This window comes from Dendrobates tinctorius, unplaced genomic scaffold (genome assembly GCF_039654945.1).
Source record: "Dendrobates tinctorius isolate UK_male_01 unplaced genomic scaffold, ASM3965494v1 ptg000005l, whole genome shotgun sequence".
Lineage (NCBI taxonomy): Eukaryota > Metazoa > Chordata > Amphibia > Anura > Dendrobatidae > Dendrobates > Dendrobates tinctorius.
The window spans coordinates 8578447-8597218 of record NW_027361673.1 but is presented as its reverse complement, the minus strand read 5'-3'; the positions used below and the strand labels follow the sequence as shown (position 1 = coordinate 8597218).

Below are 18772 nucleotides of genomic sequence, written 5' to 3'. Positions count from 1 at the left end.
TTTTTGAGATAACTTGAAGTCAGGGGCATAACAATCGTGGTTGCAGAGGGTACAACCATGACTGGGCACGTGCGGGGGGCCGCCAACACCAGCGCCTATTTCATCCGGTTGTGCGTCTGAGGATGCACATTCAACTGGAATGTTTAGTGGCTGCAGAAAGGTCCCTGCAGCACAATACATGCTGCTAGCTATTAAGAGGCCAGCAGTTGGTGGCTTTTCAGTCAGATGCGGCACATTACAGTGATGTCATGGTTTGTACATAGCAGGCATGGCAAAATCAGCTGATGACCTCTGCACCAGTTATAGAAGACTTCTTTGTGGGAGCATGGGAAATTGAGAAGTTTTTTTTATGTGTTAGAGAATAGCAGCAGAATGGGGAGCATTATTACAGTATGTGCCCAGGAGCTGGGACTTTTTCCCAGGCTCAGGATGGAGACCATATTACTGGAAGTGGACAAGATGGGGACATTGCATCAGAAATGGAGGGACATTATTACTGAAAGGGGGCCAGGATGGGTGACATTATACCAGCAAGGGTCTAGGATTGGGACATCATGCCTAGGATGTTGGACATTATTACTGGAGAGGGCCAAGAATAGGGAACATTCTCACTGGAAGGGGCACAGAATGCTGGACAGAATTAATGTGAGGAGCCCAGAATGGTGGACATTATTGCTGGAATGGGCACAGAATGGGGGACATTACCGTAAGAGGCACAGGATGGAGGACATTGCACCAAGTAGTAGCCCAGTGTGGGTGACATTAGTGCAGCATAGAAGACATTGTTACATTAAGGGGGTAAAGGCAATATGTATGACTTTATAGGATTTAGAACAGTACAAGGTCTAATACATCTGAAAAACATATAGGTTGGGGCTAAGGTCCAAATATGCATCGGACCAGTCGGGCTCTACTTATGCCACTGCTTGAAGTGTAAAAAAGTAATAATCAGTCATACTGTAATAATGCAAATGAAAGAAATCTCATAAACAATTCTCTGAATTCCTCATCAACTTGTCCAAATAACTAACACTGACAAGTACTCTAATTACGTCATGAGAATTGCTAAGATCAAAATATATAATATGCACATTATTTATGATATTAGATCTCCACCCTCATTAGTATGGAGGAAACCATTACGTAAAATATGCACTTGCAGAAGAAAGCTGACAAGTTTTATTTTCCATTCATGACTTCATTTTGAATTTAGAATAAAAGTTTTGAATAAACAGTCCCTTTGGAGTACAATAATAAAATCTGCCGACAGGTAAAATACTGTACATAATATTTTGTTTCACAATTTTTTACTGTTGCAGTTTTGCTTCATTGCAAGAGTATAAATTATAAATGCAAGTGTTGAATTTTTTTCCTAAATTTGTGTTCTACTTCTAGACTGCACAGTCAACACTGACTTTTTTATGAATATTGATACACGGCATTACAAATAATTAATTACTATAGATTCCTGTTCCCTTATTGATGCTTGAAGGTTAAACATGAAGCCAGATTGCTGGATTCTGATATTATTTAAATACATTTACCCACGTATTAAGAAAATCAAAGGTGGGTGGCAATTACCCATGTTTTATGGAAAAGAAAGAAGAAAATCCATAACTGCCTGGCTTAAAACAAAGCAACGAAGCCACACAAAGAGAAAAATAACATTTGTGTGTGGGTTTATTTCACAGTGTGAGCCTGGCACCCTGTTCTTAATTTGTTACTTAATGTTTACCAATGTTATTCCCTGGAAACATATGTGTTTATACAATATTTTATAATGCAAAAGCATGGCTTCTGTCATATAGAAAGGATCATTTTTGCATAAATTGCCTATTTTCTTTTTCTTTCTTAGCTGTTTTGTAGAAAAGGAAACAAAAGCATTTGTAGGTTTGCATAAAAATCCAAAATGTGTACATGTGTAGTAGAGGACTGATGAAAAGAATGGAGTGCAGGTTCAGATCATATGGGTCTTGAGTAGAGTAGAGCAAATTTGTTTTGATTTGGTCGCCTAATCTGAATTTGCCATATTTGTGCCATATTGTTACCCTATTCGTGTGGAATGTATATTTGACGATCGGTTCTGAACATATTCGGTAATTTCTACTCCCATTGACTCTAATGATGTTCAGCTGTGTTCGACGAATATTGCAAAACAATATTCGATGCCGATCGTATTTGGAACTGAATCTGAACAAATTCGCTCAACTCTAATCTTGAGAGCAGTCTAACCGTTTAGGCCTAAAAGGCTGTATGCAAAAATTATCAGACAGTCTATAATTAGGACCATTGATGTGGCAAATTGGGCTATAATCAAAAGCTACATTAGATAGAAGTGTAGCTACCTATTGCATGTTCCTATTAAATTCCAAGAAACATAAGCAGAGGCAACCCTGAGTCCAACGAACGGCTGCATATTAGTGGCCATAATATTTAGTAATGGAAGAAAACATAAGAAGTAGAGGAAGAGACTATAGGGGTAATTTAAAGGCATGAATGTTCCAAAAAGCATGTAAGAAAAAAAGGAAAAAATGTCCAGCTTATCTTCCAAAAATTAAACATCCAAAATAGTTCATGCCATGTGACAGACTGGAGAATGGTGCATGGCAATGGATCCCAGCTGGCCGACGAGTGCAATATAATTATTTTGTTAGAAGAATAGGAAGTTCCAGCACTCGTTTTCAAAGATAAGTAGTAGGAATTCTTCATTTTATAAGATCAAAATACAATTTAGAAATAATCATCCGAGTATTTGGATGTCTTCTGTTCCTATTGTTAGGGTTGCGGCTCGCACTAAATATAAAATATAATATAGTGCGGTCGCAACCCGGAGTCCATGCAGAGATAGTAAACTGCTGCTCGGTAATGGCGGAGCACTAAACACAGGGGGTTAACCACTGAACCGGTGTGTACAGGAGCATACTCTGTTACAGCACAGAGCTGCAGAAAGAGACACCGAAGCCTGTTTCCTCACAGATTACGGCTTAGGGAACCGCTACTGCAGCACCAGGGATTAACCCTAGAGAAGCACTGTGCCCTGTTAGCAGTCACAGGGTGCAGCCAACAGTTGTGTTACGGCACTGCGTGTGTACAGCACCGCCCTGGTGGATGCCACTAACCAGCCTAAGCTGAGCGCTGGAAAGCGCAGCAACTGCGCATAGCACCACTGAGACGGACACTGCGGCGTATGCGGTACAGAGGTGTCTCATGCAGATGACACTCTCTGGCACAATGTGTGGGAGGAGCTGGAAGCACTGTGGCGCTATGCAGTGCCACTGCTCAGCGCTGACACAGGACTCTAAACTCTACCAACATGCGTATCAAAGGGAAGGGGTTTCATAATGAGTCATTCAGCGGTTCACAAGCATCCATCATCACACACATTACTACCAATTACTGTCTATACTAGCGCATGGCTGAGCGGCCTTGCAAACTTTTTATAGCAGCATCCTTCCAGGACCTTCCTGATAGTCCAATCTGAGCTGGAGAAGGACTTGAGCATGTGACCTCCGATCTCCAATGAGAGATCTTCCCACGGGCATGCTCAGTAGACCAAAAGGACGACTTAGTCCCTGGAGTAGATCGCTGCTGACCAGCATGCGTTGCTATAGCTGGACCAGAGTTGGCAGCGGCAGCAACCAAACCCACAGTGGTAGTCTGAGCAGAGCGCCGGGATTGACGAGTCTGCTGAGCAGCCTCCTCTGCGGCCGGAGAGGAATGGGAGACCGCTGAAGGCAAGGCTCAGGATTCCTGCTGTGCAGCGACAGGAACCAGACGCCTAACACCTATGCATATCAAACCAATACATTTAAATGGTTCTTAGTCTTTGCTAAATATATGGTTTTCTTGCCATAACTAGAAGGGATGGGCGGATGTTTATTCGGGTTCCAGAACTGCAACCTGACTTGAACCAGAGCACAAACCCCATTAAAAACTAAGGGGAATCAAATTTTGATGGAAAAATCTCTCTCTCACTCACCAGGACTTCCCCAGGAACCCCGAACATTGCAACAGGCTTCCGTGTTCTGAGTTTAGCACCATACACTAACTGACAGGTATGAACCATGAACTTTAAGTTCTGGTTCACACATCTATAATAACTAAGTATCAAAATGCATTCCTAAATGAGAAAAGTTTGGCTGGTATGATCAGTTATCAGAGCTTATTGTCTTTGGGTGGTGATTTCAGAGAAGATCACGGTAGCAAATTGGTACTTGTTTAACGTAGCAAAATCAAAAAATCTTGCAGATTATTAACTGTATTTAATTGTGATCTTTATTTTATTCCTTTTACAAAGAAAGCAGCTTAGAGCTGCGAAGCTTTCCCCACTTATGTGAATGAAAGTATGTTGGTGGTAAATTGTAACTTGGGTGAAACTAAATTAAATTTCTCTTCTTTTTCATGTAGAATACCTTATAATAATAGTGAACAAGAAGCATAAAGCCTTATGCAGTCATTAGGACTCTTCCACTTATTCCATAAATCCCTCTTAGTAATTACATATGTCATTTAGATTAAAAGTACTAATAAACTGAATTCTTTTGTTATATTGCCAACGTTTATTTTTTTTCCTGTTTGCTGTTTTGTACGCTTATTGTCTGCTGGTTGATAAAGCTGCCTTAAATATATTTACATCATAGACATAAAGATGATAGATATCCCTATTACTAGAGTAGATATTTTCTCAGCAATTAAGATTTTTATTAGGTCTTGCTGTAGTTTAGGGTATGTTAATTTTTAAACACTAAAGATTATTGAGTGGTTCGGCACAAATAAAAATTAAGATCTTGACGAAGACTGCAAACTCGAAACGCGTTGATCTGACAACAAAGTGTTTCTTTGCCTGACAACTTTGTGCCATCCATGTTTTTAAATAATGGATTAAAAGTTATTTTTTAGACTGCTATTTTCTCGCTGGATCCTTCCCTCCTGTTGTTACAAATAAAAATTATGTTGAACTTAACCATGGGTCCCACCAAATTCGAACAATGTGAAATTTGATTCTCGTGAGTCACCTGGTCATTATCAATTTACATATTGTATTAGATTGTGTCTGTCACAGATTGCAGCACTGGCTTCCCAACACATCTCTCTCATCCCACTGTGTTCCTACTGAACAAACGCTAAGAATTAGGAAACACAGTTCAAGTCACTTATCACACAACCCAGTTCACACAAACATTTTTCTTCCTGTTAATGGCTTTTAATTTTTCCTCTCTTTTCCTGTTTTTATCAGTTATCGTTCTTCTTACAACTAGATTTAAATTTTATAAAAAAGTATACTAGTTTATATAATGAAGGCAAACAGACACAGGATTTACATGTCCATAAGGAGCAACCTGACTGTCACACATTGTACTAAGCCAGCACAACGCTCTTCTCTCTCTTTCACCCATATCTCACGTCTAAATCACTGAGGCCACCTAAAGAACATTAAAACAAGCAGCATATACTACTAGGAAACCTCACACAGCCACTTAATTTCAGCATAATTAGACTATCTGAGATTCTTTGGAAAAAATTGCAAAACTGACAAATATGAATTTCAGAAGGTTTGGTCATCTCTATTAAACACCTTTTCAGTTTGTACATGTCTAAAATTAATTTAACTTTACCACATTAGCCAACCATACACATTAATTGTAAACCGCAAAACCAAAAAAATCCCTTATTTGTTCCTGCTAAATTACACCTCGTTGGCTTATATGCAAACTCCGGTCAATTTGAGGAGTACAGGTGCACACCTGAAAATAAGTGTTGAATACAAAGTCCAGAAAGAGAAAAAAAGGTGTCACTCACCCTCCGGGTAAAATAATCCTTTATTGAATCTTGTAAAACAGTTTCAGAGGGAGAATGATGGAAAACTTCTTAGGACAACAGCCGCTTCACGCTGGCTCCTCTCCAACGGGGCCACATTATTTGGCAATCAATGGAACAATGCTTTAGCTCATTTTTCAACTGGCATCTATTCAGCCTCCTCTCCCATATGCAAGAGCGCCACAAGGGAACTGTCACCAGTCATATCTGGAGGTAGCTTATCTCTGGGAGAGCAAAGCTATTGGCAGACCAAAGTTGGACATGCTCAATCAACTTTTTTCCCAGGCAATTAGTTGTTTGAAGTCCTCATACACATTAGACTGTCAGCTAAACCTGTCAATATTAGTAGTTTGGCTGACATTAGTCTATGTGTGGGGGGGACTTTTGCTTCACTTATCTCTATGATCCTAACTGCTATTTTGTGCACCAAAACAGACCAAAAATGTATTTACAATTCAAACATATTATTTCTGCAATTCATCCTGACCTGTAAAAAGATTTCTTTGATTATTTAGTTTATGGAATTTCTGTAAGTCACATTGAAATATGGCCTATACAGTAGCTTATAGCACAGCAATAAGTAGACTTTATTGTGGAGGTAGTTAAAAATTCTTGCCAAGAATTGGTATGGTGGAAAAAAGTCCAGCTATGCGTTTTGAACTCTATCTGGTGTTCTTTGTCGAAGCTTTGACAAGGAATGCTGGATCGCGTTCGAAACGCATAGCTGCACTTTTTCCACTGTGCCGTCTTGGAATTAATTTTTAAATACCTCAATAAACTTTGGAATTTTTATTCAGAAGTTGGAACCTTCACCTTTTGCTGTTTGATATTGTCTGTGCTTGGTGAGATTGTGGTACCGGGCGCACGGGATTACAACATAGTGGTGAGCTGAATACCTTCCTTTTTTGCAAATGTTATTATTGACTGCTTCCAGAAGCAGCCAGCAGAATTTTGAATGTAGCTCTAAGTTAAAATGTATGGAATACAAGACTTATGCAAGAAAAGTTATATAATTTGTATTTGAATGCATGCAAATCATATGGAAATTACCTGTCTATTGATCAGCGTAAGATTAAAGAGGTTCAGGGTTTTGCTGCCTCATCTAGAATACATTGTAGCATCTTAGCATATTGTAGGGGCAGAGGCATCGATTCCATCTGGAAGTCACTTGCTGGGCTGCTTGCTGTAATTTTTTTTTATAAAACAGTGAGATTGCTAAAAGTCATTCAGTAGTGTTGGTGGGGTTATGCACAGTTCATCATTGAGGGAACTGGTTAATCTACAGCAGATAATACTGTGATTTTTTCAAAACTATAGCAAGCAGTCCAGTAAATGACACATTGTTGGAATCATGTTATTTGCCCTTACATTATGCAGCCCTCAGATGGGGCAAGAATCTGCCTGGTGACAGATTCTCTTTCCTCCTCCTGTATTATCTTTTTTAAACAGCCACTTTATACTTTCATCAGCATGCTTTGCCAGTTCGGTATATTGAACAGTATAAAGATACATGAGATGTCAAAAATTTATGTCTAAAACTACCTAAAACTAGAAACTTTCAATGACAGTTTTTCATGTTCGAAACAGGTGAAAAAGCTGATTTTACATTAACTTCTGCAAAAAAAAAGTGTGAAAGCTAATAAGTGAAGCCATTGTGCTCATAGACAAGAGCAAAAGACTTTTCTTTTCATATGCATGTGACAACCACCTTGGCGGTTTGTATAAAATTACTTGCACCCTTCTAGAATATTTTGATATGGCTACTGCTCCACTGTGAAAAGTGGTTAATTGGAATGCTAACTGTTTGCTGTCCACAGATGATTGCAATAGAAAAACGATAAACTTTTATCAGCACTGCCATCTTGCACAAATAAAACCTAACAGGTCATACATGCTACCCAAACAGCTACTGGCTGTACGATCACGGTGATATACAGATGCTTCTCACAAAATTAGAATATCATCAAAAAGTTAATTTATTTCATTTCTTCAATACAAAAGGTGAAACTCATATATTATACAGAGTCATTACAAACAGAGTGATCTATTTCAAATGTTTATTTCTGTTAATGTTGATGATTGTGGCTTACAGCCAATGAAAACCCAAAAGTCATTATCTCAGTAAAATAGAAATATTAACAAAAACCTCTTGCAAAGGCTTCCTAAGTATTTAAAAATGTCTCTTAGTGTTTGGCGCCAGGATTCTCATGCTGCACGGCACAGATCCCAGTCTTGTCTGGTGCAGTGGTCTCCAATTCAGGCTCCGCCACTGGGAAGTCTGCTCAGCACAGACTCTGGATCCAGCACCTTGCCCAAGCTCACGCTGCATGTGTAGTTGCTGCTGGCTCTCCAGCTAAGCCTATGGTGACTACTGGTATACACGTGCAGCGTTGTACTCTGGAGCCTAAGTCCAGATTTCACCCTACTGAGCATGTCCATGATGTGGCACCTTCTCATTGGTGCTCAGACATCAGCTTCTCTGGCAGCTTCAGATTGGTCCACAGGCAAGGTCCTGTCTGTCTGGACTTGAGCTTAAGGTATAAAAAGCTCTCAATGGTACATGCCTGTGCATTAGTATCATGTGTGTTTGGTGTGTTGGTAGCTACTTTACCACCCTGTGTGCACGTGTGCCGCTAATAGCACTGCAAGTGTTTGTCTAGACAGGCAGTGTAGGGTGGGAACTCCCACTTGAACTTAGCATCTGCACCGGGCATCCACAGGCGCACATGCTAAAGCACACCGTGTGTCAGTGCAGGCTCAACCACCAGCATAGTCTTCCCTGGAGGGGTTAAGTTATAGGGACCCAAATTAGTATTTTGTTTTCTATACGCCTGTGCAGGCTAACAGGATATAGTCTTTTATGTGTTGAATTTTAGTACTGCTCTGTGGTGTAACAGAGCTTGGTACTCTGTGCTCTGTGCGCACTGAGTGACATTTAACTCAGTGTAATTAAAGTGTTTTCTCGCAACCTTGCTCCGCCATTGTGCTAGCTGCGGTTTTCTCCGTCACCACATGGTGGACCCTGGGTTGAGAACGCACCTTATTATTATTTCTTATTTGGTGCATTTCGCCAATCCTAACACTTAATCTTTTTCAGTAGGCTCCACAATCATAGGGAATACTGCTGACTTGACAGAAGTCCGAAGGCAGTCATTGACACACTCCACAAGGAGTGTAAGCCATAAAATTTCATTGCTAAAAAAAGATGGCTGTTTGCAGAGTGCTGTATTCAAGCATATAAATGGAAAGTTGAGTGGAAGGAAAAAGTGTGGTAGAAAAAGGTGCACGAGCATCTGGGATAACTGCAGTCTTGAAAGTATTGTTAAGAAAATGCTATTCAACAATTTTGGGGAGATTTACATGGAATGGAATGTTACTGGATTCATTGATTCAAGAGTCTCACCACACACAGACATATCCAGGACATGGGCTACAAGTGTCGCAGTTCTTGAGTCAAGTCACTCATGACCAATAGACAACTCCAGAATCATCTTACCTGGTCCAAGGAGAAAAAGAACTGGACTGTTGCTCAGTGGTCCAAGGTGTTGTTTCCAGATGAAAGTGAATTTAGCATTTCATTTGGAAATCCAGATTCCAGAGTCTGGAGGAAGAATGGAGATTCACACAATCCAAATTGCTTGAGATCTAGTGTGACGTTTCCACAATCAGTGATGTTTTGGGAGCCATGTCATCTGGTGTAAGTCCACTGTGTTATATCAAGACCAAAGTCAGTGCAGCAATCACCAGTAAATTTTAGAGCACTTCATGCTTCCCTCTACCGACAAGCTTTTTGTACATGCAAACTTCAGTCTCCAGCAGGACATGGCACCTGTCCACACTGCCAAAGGTGGACCTAGTTTAAAAACAAAAGAATTGCTGTACTTGATTGGCCAGCAAACTCACCTGACCTTGAACCCCATAAAGAATCTATGTGGTATTGTCAAGAGGAGGATAAAAGACACCAGACCCAACAATGCAGACGAGCTGAAGGCTGCTAGCAAAGCAACCTGGCCTTCCATAACACCTTAGCAGTGTCACAGGCTGAACGCCTCCATGCCACATTGCATTGATGCAGTAATTGATGCAAAAGAAACCCCCACCAAGTATTGAGTGCATATACTGAACATACATTTCAGTAGGTCAACATTTTGGATTTTCAAATCATTTTTCAAGCTGATGCTTAAAGTATTCTAATTTACTGAGATAAAGACTTTTGGTTTGCATTGGCTGTAAGGCATAATCATCAATATTATCAGAAATAAACGCTTGAAATAGATCACTCTATAATGACTTTATATTATATATGAGTTTCACTTTTTGTATTGAAGAACTGAAATAAATTAATATTTTGATGTATTCTAATTTTGAGTGAAGCGCCTATATGTTTGAATCCGAAAAGCTGTGTCATTTCAGAGAAAAACATTTCACAACCACCGGGGACCGAGTCACAATAGGCAATAGTCATACGTGTGGGTCTCTGGCAGCTTCTCGCTTATTGATAGTGACTGGCAAGCCTTTACCTACGTGCGTGTATAGGATTTGGGCAGCCTATGTCAGATGTCAGCTTCCCTTTAAGAACCACTTTGAAAAATGTATACTCAACTCCAAAATGGATTGTTATGGGTGTATTTGGCAGCATATGTCAGATGTCAGCTTCCCTTTAAGAACCACTTTGTAAAATGTATACTCAACTCCAAAATGGATTGCTACAGTATGGGTGTAATTAACTTGCATTGAATGTTTGTTCAGTTTTTGATTTGCCTTTGTATGTGCATCCTGTTTATTACTTTATGTGTTTGTGACATTTTGACTTGTTTATGTACTTAGTGCTGAATATATGACATTGTTTTATTTTTTCTTGAATCTTAGGAAGAACACTTTTTTTTCCACTTTTCCTTTTATGTAGTAAAATCTTTCTAAGTATGATTTATTAATCAATGTGTACTGTATACTCTCTGTCCTCCCTCATCCTTGATCTGTTCTGTTTTATAGAGTAGTAAAGCATTTTAATGAGAAAAGTAAACTTTTATTAACATGAAGCAACCTTCATGGCTATAGTCTTCCTTTGTCAGCAGATAGAATATTAGCTTTATTATTAACTAGAGCAAATCCTTTAAGAGACCCCCAAATCCCCATATTTCTGGATGTAATATAACCTGCACACAACCATTGAGTTGCAAGAATGTTACAGCTGCATTTTCAATGAGTGAGACAATATCATGACCATACCATAGCTATTTTAGCTTTTTGGATGCATTGGAGTGTTCATTGCTGTATCGTATTTAATGGATAAATATACAGTATATCTATTGGAAATTCATTGGCTGATTAAGGATTATAGTCCACCGTAAATCTCTAATTGGAATATAACTTGCAGTAAATGACATTAAAAAAATTGCATAAAAAATGAGGAAAGTGGAGACAATATTAAACTACAAATTTCCTTCCTAAAATACCAATATTCCAAGAAGATATGAGCGGGTTTTACGAGATTCAAACTCATCAAACTTTCCAAGTGAGACTTGATTCACAGCAAATTTATTCAATGTGAATTAAATGTTGTTTATTATGTTCATTCATGTTCATAACATGTCTGAAGAGACTCCATGGCATTATAAACATAAGATGTACAATGGGGGAAAAAAGTATTTGATCCCTTGCTGATTTTGTAAGTTTGACCACTGACAAAGACATGAACAGTCTATAATTTTAAAGGTAGGTTAATTTAAACATTGAGAGATAGAATATCAAAAATAAAATCCAGAAAATCACATTGTATAAATTATATAAGTTTATTTGAATTTTGCAGTGAGAATTAAGTATTTGATCCCTCTGGCAAACAAAACTTAATACTTGGTGGCAAACCCCTTGTTGGCAAGCACAGCAGTCAGACTATTTTTGTAACTGATGATGAGGTTTGCGCACATGTCAGGAGGAATTTTGGACCACTCCTCTTTGCAGATCATCGCTAAATCATTAAGATTTTGAGGCTGTTGTTTGGCAATTCGGAGCTTCGAATCCCTCCATAAGTTTTCTATGGGATTAAGGTCTAGAGACTGACTAGGCAACTCCATGACCTTAATGTGCTTCTTTTTGAGCCACTCCTTTGATGTCTTGGCTGTATTTTTTTGGTCATTGTCTTGCTGGATGACCCAGCCACGGACCATTTTTGATGGAAGGAGATTGTCACTCAGGATTTTACAGTACATGGCTCCATCCTTTCTCCCATTGATCCGGTGAAGTAGTCCTGTGCCCTTAGCAGAGAAACACCCCCAAAACATAATGTTTCCACCTCCATACTTGACAGTGGGGATGGTGTTCTTTGGGTCATAGGCAGCATTTCTCTCTCTCCAAACACGGCTAGTTGAGTTAATGCCAAAGAGATCAATTTTTGTCTCATCTGACCACAGCACCTTCTCTCAATCACTTACAGAATCATCCAGGTGTTCTTTGGCATACTTCAGATGGACCTACACATGTGCCTTCTTGAGCAGGAGGACCTTGCGGGCACTGCAGGATTTTAAACCTTTACGGTGTAATGTGTTACAAATGGTTTTCTTGGTGACTGTGGTCCCAGCTGCCATGAGATCATTAACAAGTTCCCCATAAAGGTTTAGGCTGATCACTCACCTACCTCATGAACAATGATACCCCACGATGTGAGATATTGCATGTGCTCCAGTTCAATGTTGATTAACAGTCATTTTCTAATTCTTCCATTTTCTTACTATTGCACCAACAGATGTCTCCTTCTCACCCATCGTCTTACTTATGGTTGTGTAGCCCATTCCAGCTTTGTGCAGGTCTAAGATCTTGTCCCTTACATCCTTAGAAAGCTCTTTGGTTTTGCCCATGTTGTAAAGAATAGTCTGACTGATTAATTGAGTCTGTGGACAGGAGGCTTTTATAAAGGTGACTATGTAAGACAGCTATGTTTAATGTAGGTAACAAGTTAATTAGGTGTGTCTAATTGGTTTGTAGGAGGCAAAACTCTTAATGGTTGGTAGGGGATCAAATACATTAAAATTAATCTACCTTTAAAATTATGGACTGTTCATGTCTTTTTCAGGTGGCAAACTTATTTCCCCCACTGTATGTATATATAGAGAGATTTTTGAAACGTAATGGGTGACACATGCTACTGTATGACAATGAAAGTGTATTAGGACCCACATTCGTTTTTCATTACATATTTGTTAAATAGATGCCATTATGACCTATGGGATGTGGAAAATAAATGCCTAAGGCTGGTTTCACATTTGCGTTTTTTTCGCGGTAATTTAGCGCTAAATAGCGCATGCATTTTTTTTCCTATACTTTGCATGGGATGCGCTTATGTGCGCATACACATGCGTTTTACCGCATTTTACCGCGCATGCGTTTTTTTGCGGTATGCGCTCGGGCGCACAAAATGCAACTTGTTGCATTTTTTGTGCGTCCGATTTGCCTCAAAAAAACGCATGCGCGCGCAATGCGTTTTTTTACAGCAAGACACCCATTATAAGTCTATGGTGAGCATATGTGCGCATTGGCATGCTTATGTATGCGTTTTTTTGCACATGCGTTTTTTTTTTACCATTAGTTTAGACAATGGAATTTAGGGGTTTGGGTAAAGTTAGGGTTAGTTAAGGGGTTTAGGGTTAGGGTTAGGGTCAGGGTTAGGGTTAGGGTTAGGGTCAGGGTTAGGGTTAAGTATGGTTTGGTTAAGGGTTAGGGTCAGGGTTAGGGTTAGGGTTAGGGTCAGGGTTAGGGTCAGGGTTAGGGTTAAGTATGGTTTGGTTAAGGGTTAGGGTCAGGGTTAGGGTTAGGGTTAGGGTTAGGGTTAGGGTCAGGGTTAGGGTTAGGGTTAAGGTTAAGTATGGTTTGGTTAAGGGTTAGGGTCAGGGTTAGGGTTAAGTATGGTTTGGTTAAGGGTTAGGGTTAGGGTCAGGGTTAGGGTTAGGGTTAGGGTCAGGGTCAGGGTTAGGGTTAGGGTTAAGGTTAAGTATGGTTTGGTTAAGGGTTAGGGTCAGGGTTAGGGTTAAGTATGGTTTGGTTAAGGGTTAGGGTCAGGGTTAGGGTTAGGGTCAGGGTTAGGGTTAGGGTTAAGGTTAAGTATGGTTTGGTTAAGGGTTAGGGTCAGGGTTAGGGTTAGGGTTAGGGTCAGGGTTAGGGTTAGGGTTAAGGTTAAGTATGGTTTGGTTAAGGGTTAGGGTCAGGGTTAGGGTTAGGGTTAGGGTTAGGATCAGGGTTAGGGTTAGGGTTAAGGTTAAGTATGGTTTGGTTAAGGGTTAGGGTTAGGGTTAGGGTCAGGGTTAGGGTTAGGGTTAGGGTCAGGGTTAGGGTTAAGTATGGTTTGGTTAAGGGTTAGGGTTAGGGTTAGGGTCAGGGTTAGGGTTAGGGTTAGGGTTAGGGTCAGGGTTAGGGTTAAGTATGGTTTGGTTAAGGGTTAGGGTTAGGGTTAGGGTCAGGGTTAGGGTTAGTAAAGTCATGGTTTGGGTTAGTGTGAGTGGCCACCTAATGTTGTAAAAAAACACAAACGCGGTAAAAACGCACTAAAAACACATACAAACGCTTAAAAACGCTGCATTTTTTTCATGCATGCTCATAAAAATGCTTGAAAAAAACGCAGCAGTTGTATGCTTTTGTATGCGTTTTTCAATGCGTTTTTTTGCGGGAAAAACGCGCTGCAAAAAAAAGCAAGTGTGAAACAGGCCTAAGGCCTCCTTCACATGTCAGTATCTTCAGTACATGTGGTGATAGTTTTCACATGTACTGGAGACACTTACACATGTAGACCCATTCAAATGAATGGGTGTACACACATGTCAGTGTGTTTCCATGGACAGTGTGACACGTACCAGTGCCTGGATAGCGCCGTACAGTTCTGATTTTCTTAGTCTTATCCCTGGCCCCTTCCCAGGCTTGTAATATCAGCCAACAGCTGAAAGTTTAGCCTTTGCTGGTTAGTAATTATTGGGAGACCCTATGTCATTTTTTCTGGTATCCCTACATAAACTAACCAGTAAAGGTTAGCCAAACCGCTGTGGGAACCTTTAGAACTTATGGCCCATTTCCCAGATTATTAACATAAGTGCCCAGGGGTCGGCTTTCCCTCTGCTGGTTATGAAAATTACAAGTGTCTGCACACCGGTTTTATTTATTTATTTATACATGATGCACACAGAAGATGCTAAATACAACTCCCAACAGTGTCATGGAATAGCTCAGAGTATATACAGTACATTAAGTGGACCTCCTATTAGTCTGTGGGCAATAGGTACTACTGTTAGGCATCTATCTGGTGTATACAATGGCACATAAGTCAAATAGAGGCAAAAAGCAGATCCAGTCTTATGGCTAAGAGTTAGTGCAAATCGATTCCACCAGTCATGACAGTGGTTTGGCACAATTTTAAATGTGTATCATGTCACAACAGTGACATCACGCCAGACTAAAGAAGAGCTACAGATGGCATGAGGAAATAGTTGGTTCTCCCACTCTCATGCAGAGGCCACATACCACTGTCATGGCTGATGGAATGGAATGGGTTGTGTGAATAGATTTGCACCATCTTTAATAGCTAATAAATATTCTTGTACATTTGAGAATATTCATTCTCTGTACTGAATTTGGAATAGGTGATTACATAATACAAGGTTATTGTGAAGTGCTGTACTCTGCCAAAATACCAATTTTTATTTGCTTTATTATGCAGCATCTTATCACTGTATATTTTTTTTGGCATGCACGCTAGGAAACTTTGAGACGAGTGAGGACATGAATATGTACTGATATTTGACTTTTGAAGTGCTATTCTAGCAAAAATGTTAGAGCTCTTCATGATTTTATTAGGATCAGTCCAGGACAGGTTAAGATTTCAAGCTTATATATTTGCGTACTTTCTGTGACTAAATGTAGCACACTTTTAGCTAATCTTAAAGAGATTTTCCTATTAAAGGAAATAGGGCTAAGTTAATGCATGATCAAAACCTGAACAAATAATAGGGAAACTGTCAACAACAAAAAAAAGTTAATTTTCTGCTACCATAGTGATAATCTTCATGGAAATTAGCGTATATACTCATGTATAAGCCGAGATTTTCAGCTCATTTTTTGGGGCTGAAAGTCCCCTCTCAGCTTATATGCGAGTCATATACGGGGGGTTGGCGGGGGAGGGGGAGTGGGGGGTGTCAGAGACCATACTCCCCCCTCCTGGCGCGGTCTCTGAAGCCCCCCTGCTTCCCCGATGATCTCAGTGTCCCAGCTGTTCCTGCCTTCAGTGGTCACGTGGTACTGCTCATTAAACTCATGAATATGCACATATTTAATGAGCGGCTGTGGTACCAAGTGACCGCTGAATGCAGGAACAGCCTGGGACGCCGACATCATGCTGGAAGCAGGGGCTGAAGAGACCGGGCGCCAGGAGGGGAGTGGTGAGTATGACGGGGGAGCAGAGCAATACTTACCGCTCCCCGTTCCATCGCTGTCTCTGGGTCCTCTGGCTGTGACATTTAGCGGAGGGCACAATGACGTCGTCAGTGCACGACCTCTTCTAACGTCACTGCACAGGACCCGGGAAACAGCGATGGAACTGGGAACGGTAAATATAGCTAGTGAAGGGGGCCTCAGCAAGCGGCTACACCGGCACCTTGCCCCCAGCGACGGAGAGGTGAGTATGTCTTTTTTTTTATAGCAGCAGTGGCAGCAGCATATGGGGGGGTATTTTATGTATGGAGCTTCTACTTGGGCCACCATTAACCCTTGTGCAGCATATGGGGGTATTTTATGTATGGAGCTTCTACTTGGGCCACCATTAACCCTTGTGCAGCGTGTGGGGGTATTTATGTATCTAGCATCTACTTTGGTCACCATTAACCCTTGTGCAGCTTGTGGGCGGTATTTACATAGCTAGCATCTACTTGGGCCACCATTAACCCTTGTGCAGAATGTGGGGGGTATTTATGTATGGAGCATCTACTTGGGCCACCATTAACCCTTGTGCAGCATATGGGGGAGTATTTTATGAATGAAGCTTCTACTTGGGCCACCATTAACCCTTGTGCAACATGTGGGGGGTATTTATGTATCTAGCATCTACTTGGGCCACCATTAACCCTTGTGCAGCATGTGGGGTATTTATGCATGGCGCATCTGCTTGGGCCACCATTAACCCTTGTGCAGCAATATATGGGGGTATTTATGTATGGAGCATCTACTTGGGCCACCATTAACCCTTGAGCAACATATGAGGGATATTTATGTATGGAGCATCTACTTGGGACACCATTAACCCTTGTGCAGCAATATATCGGGGTATTTATCCTTGGAGCCTCTTGTTGGGCCACCATTAACCCCATTGCAGCATTTTATGGGGGTATTTATCTATGGAGCATCTCTTTAGACCACCATTAACCCTTGTGCAGCACCACCCTCGGCTTATACATGAGTCAATAAGTTTTTCCAGTCTTTTGTGGCAAAATTAGGGGGCTTGGCTTATACGCAGGTTGGCTTATACACGAGTATATACGGTATATTTTTAACATACAAAAAATTATGATTTGCAGGAAACTCACAAAAAATAAGGTGTAGAAAATAACACAGTGCAATACACACGTTAAATATATAAATGCCACTTATAGAGCAGGTGCACAACAATGAGGCAGAAAGTCTCTAAAAATTCCACATAGAGAAAGTCACAATAAGGCTGGGGTCACACTAACCAACGAGAAATACGGTCCGTATTTTACATGCGTAATACGGAGAAATGTCCCCTAAGTAGTGATCCGTATGTCATCCGTAATCAAGGTGTGGTCGCGTATTTTGTGCATGTAAGCATCTGCATTTAATCCGTATGTAATCCATAAGGCGAGATTTTCTCGCCACCTTGCAAAATGGACATTTAACGGTTTTAAGGCCTGCAAATTATTTAAATCATCAGTCTACACCCTATTTATTGGCTCAGTAACAGGTGCCTGCCTCCAATCTGTCCATTTTTGACCTTGCCTTATCTTGGTGTGTTGGTGTTGTTTGGCCAACATGACAGACACACTTAGTTTCAACCCTACTGAGCTGGTTCTCTTCAACTGGCTTTTGTCACGTCGCGCTGGGAAACCATACCCTGTGACTGTGGATCCGAGAAGGAGGAGACGAATGTGGGTCCACCCGCTTTTGAGGCAACACCTCACAAAAGGTCATTTCCACCAGCTCTATTCTTCTCTGCGGACTCATCCGGAAAAATTCTTCCAATATTGTCGCATAAGCCTGGAGACCTTTGATCTACTGTTGGAGACAGTGCACCCTGGGATAACCTTTCAGGACACCAGGATGTGCAAAGCTATATCTGCTGAGGAGAGACTTCTACTTACATTATGGTATGTATTCCTCAAGTACATTCTTTATGTTCATGATGTTGTCACTCAAAGTATGTTTCTTTTCTTCTTTGTTTTACATTTATTGCCCTCATCTTTGGCCAGATATCTTGTACATTTCATAACAGATTATTATGTGTAGTATTAAATGTATAGCATATAGGCATTATTATTAGAAAAAGGTGTGTATTTTAACAGATTGTAAGTGATATTGTGTTCTATTGATATAGCTCTTATTTAGCAAATTTTTTTCATACATTTTGTTCACCCTTTGTTGTTATACAGCTTCCTGTCCACTGGCCTGTCGTATGCCGCACTCCATCATGAGTTTCTCATTGGAAGAGCTACCATTTCGGGCATAGTGAGGTCTACATGTATTGAAATATGGTCAAGACTCCATCAAGTCGTCATACCCGAGCCCAGGATGGAAGACTGGTTGAGGATCTCAAGGGACTTTGAGGAGCAAGGCCAGTTTCCAAATTGTATTGGGGCCCTGGATGGGAAACATATCCAGCTGCGTAAGTCGCCCAACTCAGGCTCATAATTCTTCAATTATAAGCAATACTTTTATGTTGCTTTGTTGTCTCTGGTTGACAGTGATTACA

General features: G+C 40.6%; 1 protein-coding gene across 3 annotated transcripts in view; it reads left to right on the top strand.

The window, feature by feature from the left end:
* ZNF385D (zinc finger protein 385D) overlaps window positions 1–18772 on the top strand; it is a 615949-nt gene that overhangs the window by 36072 nt on the left and 561105 nt on the right. For 2 of the 3 annotated variants that reach the window (XM_073568247.1, XM_073568257.1), the window contains exon 2: window positions 18453–18685. The exons of the other annotated variant lie outside the window; for it this stretch is intronic. In XM_073568247.1, coding sequence (XP_073424348.1) covers window positions 18453–18685 — 233 coding nt within the window. The remainder of the gene's footprint in view (window positions 1–18452; window positions 18686–18772) is intronic. 3 annotated transcript variants of the gene reach the window in all.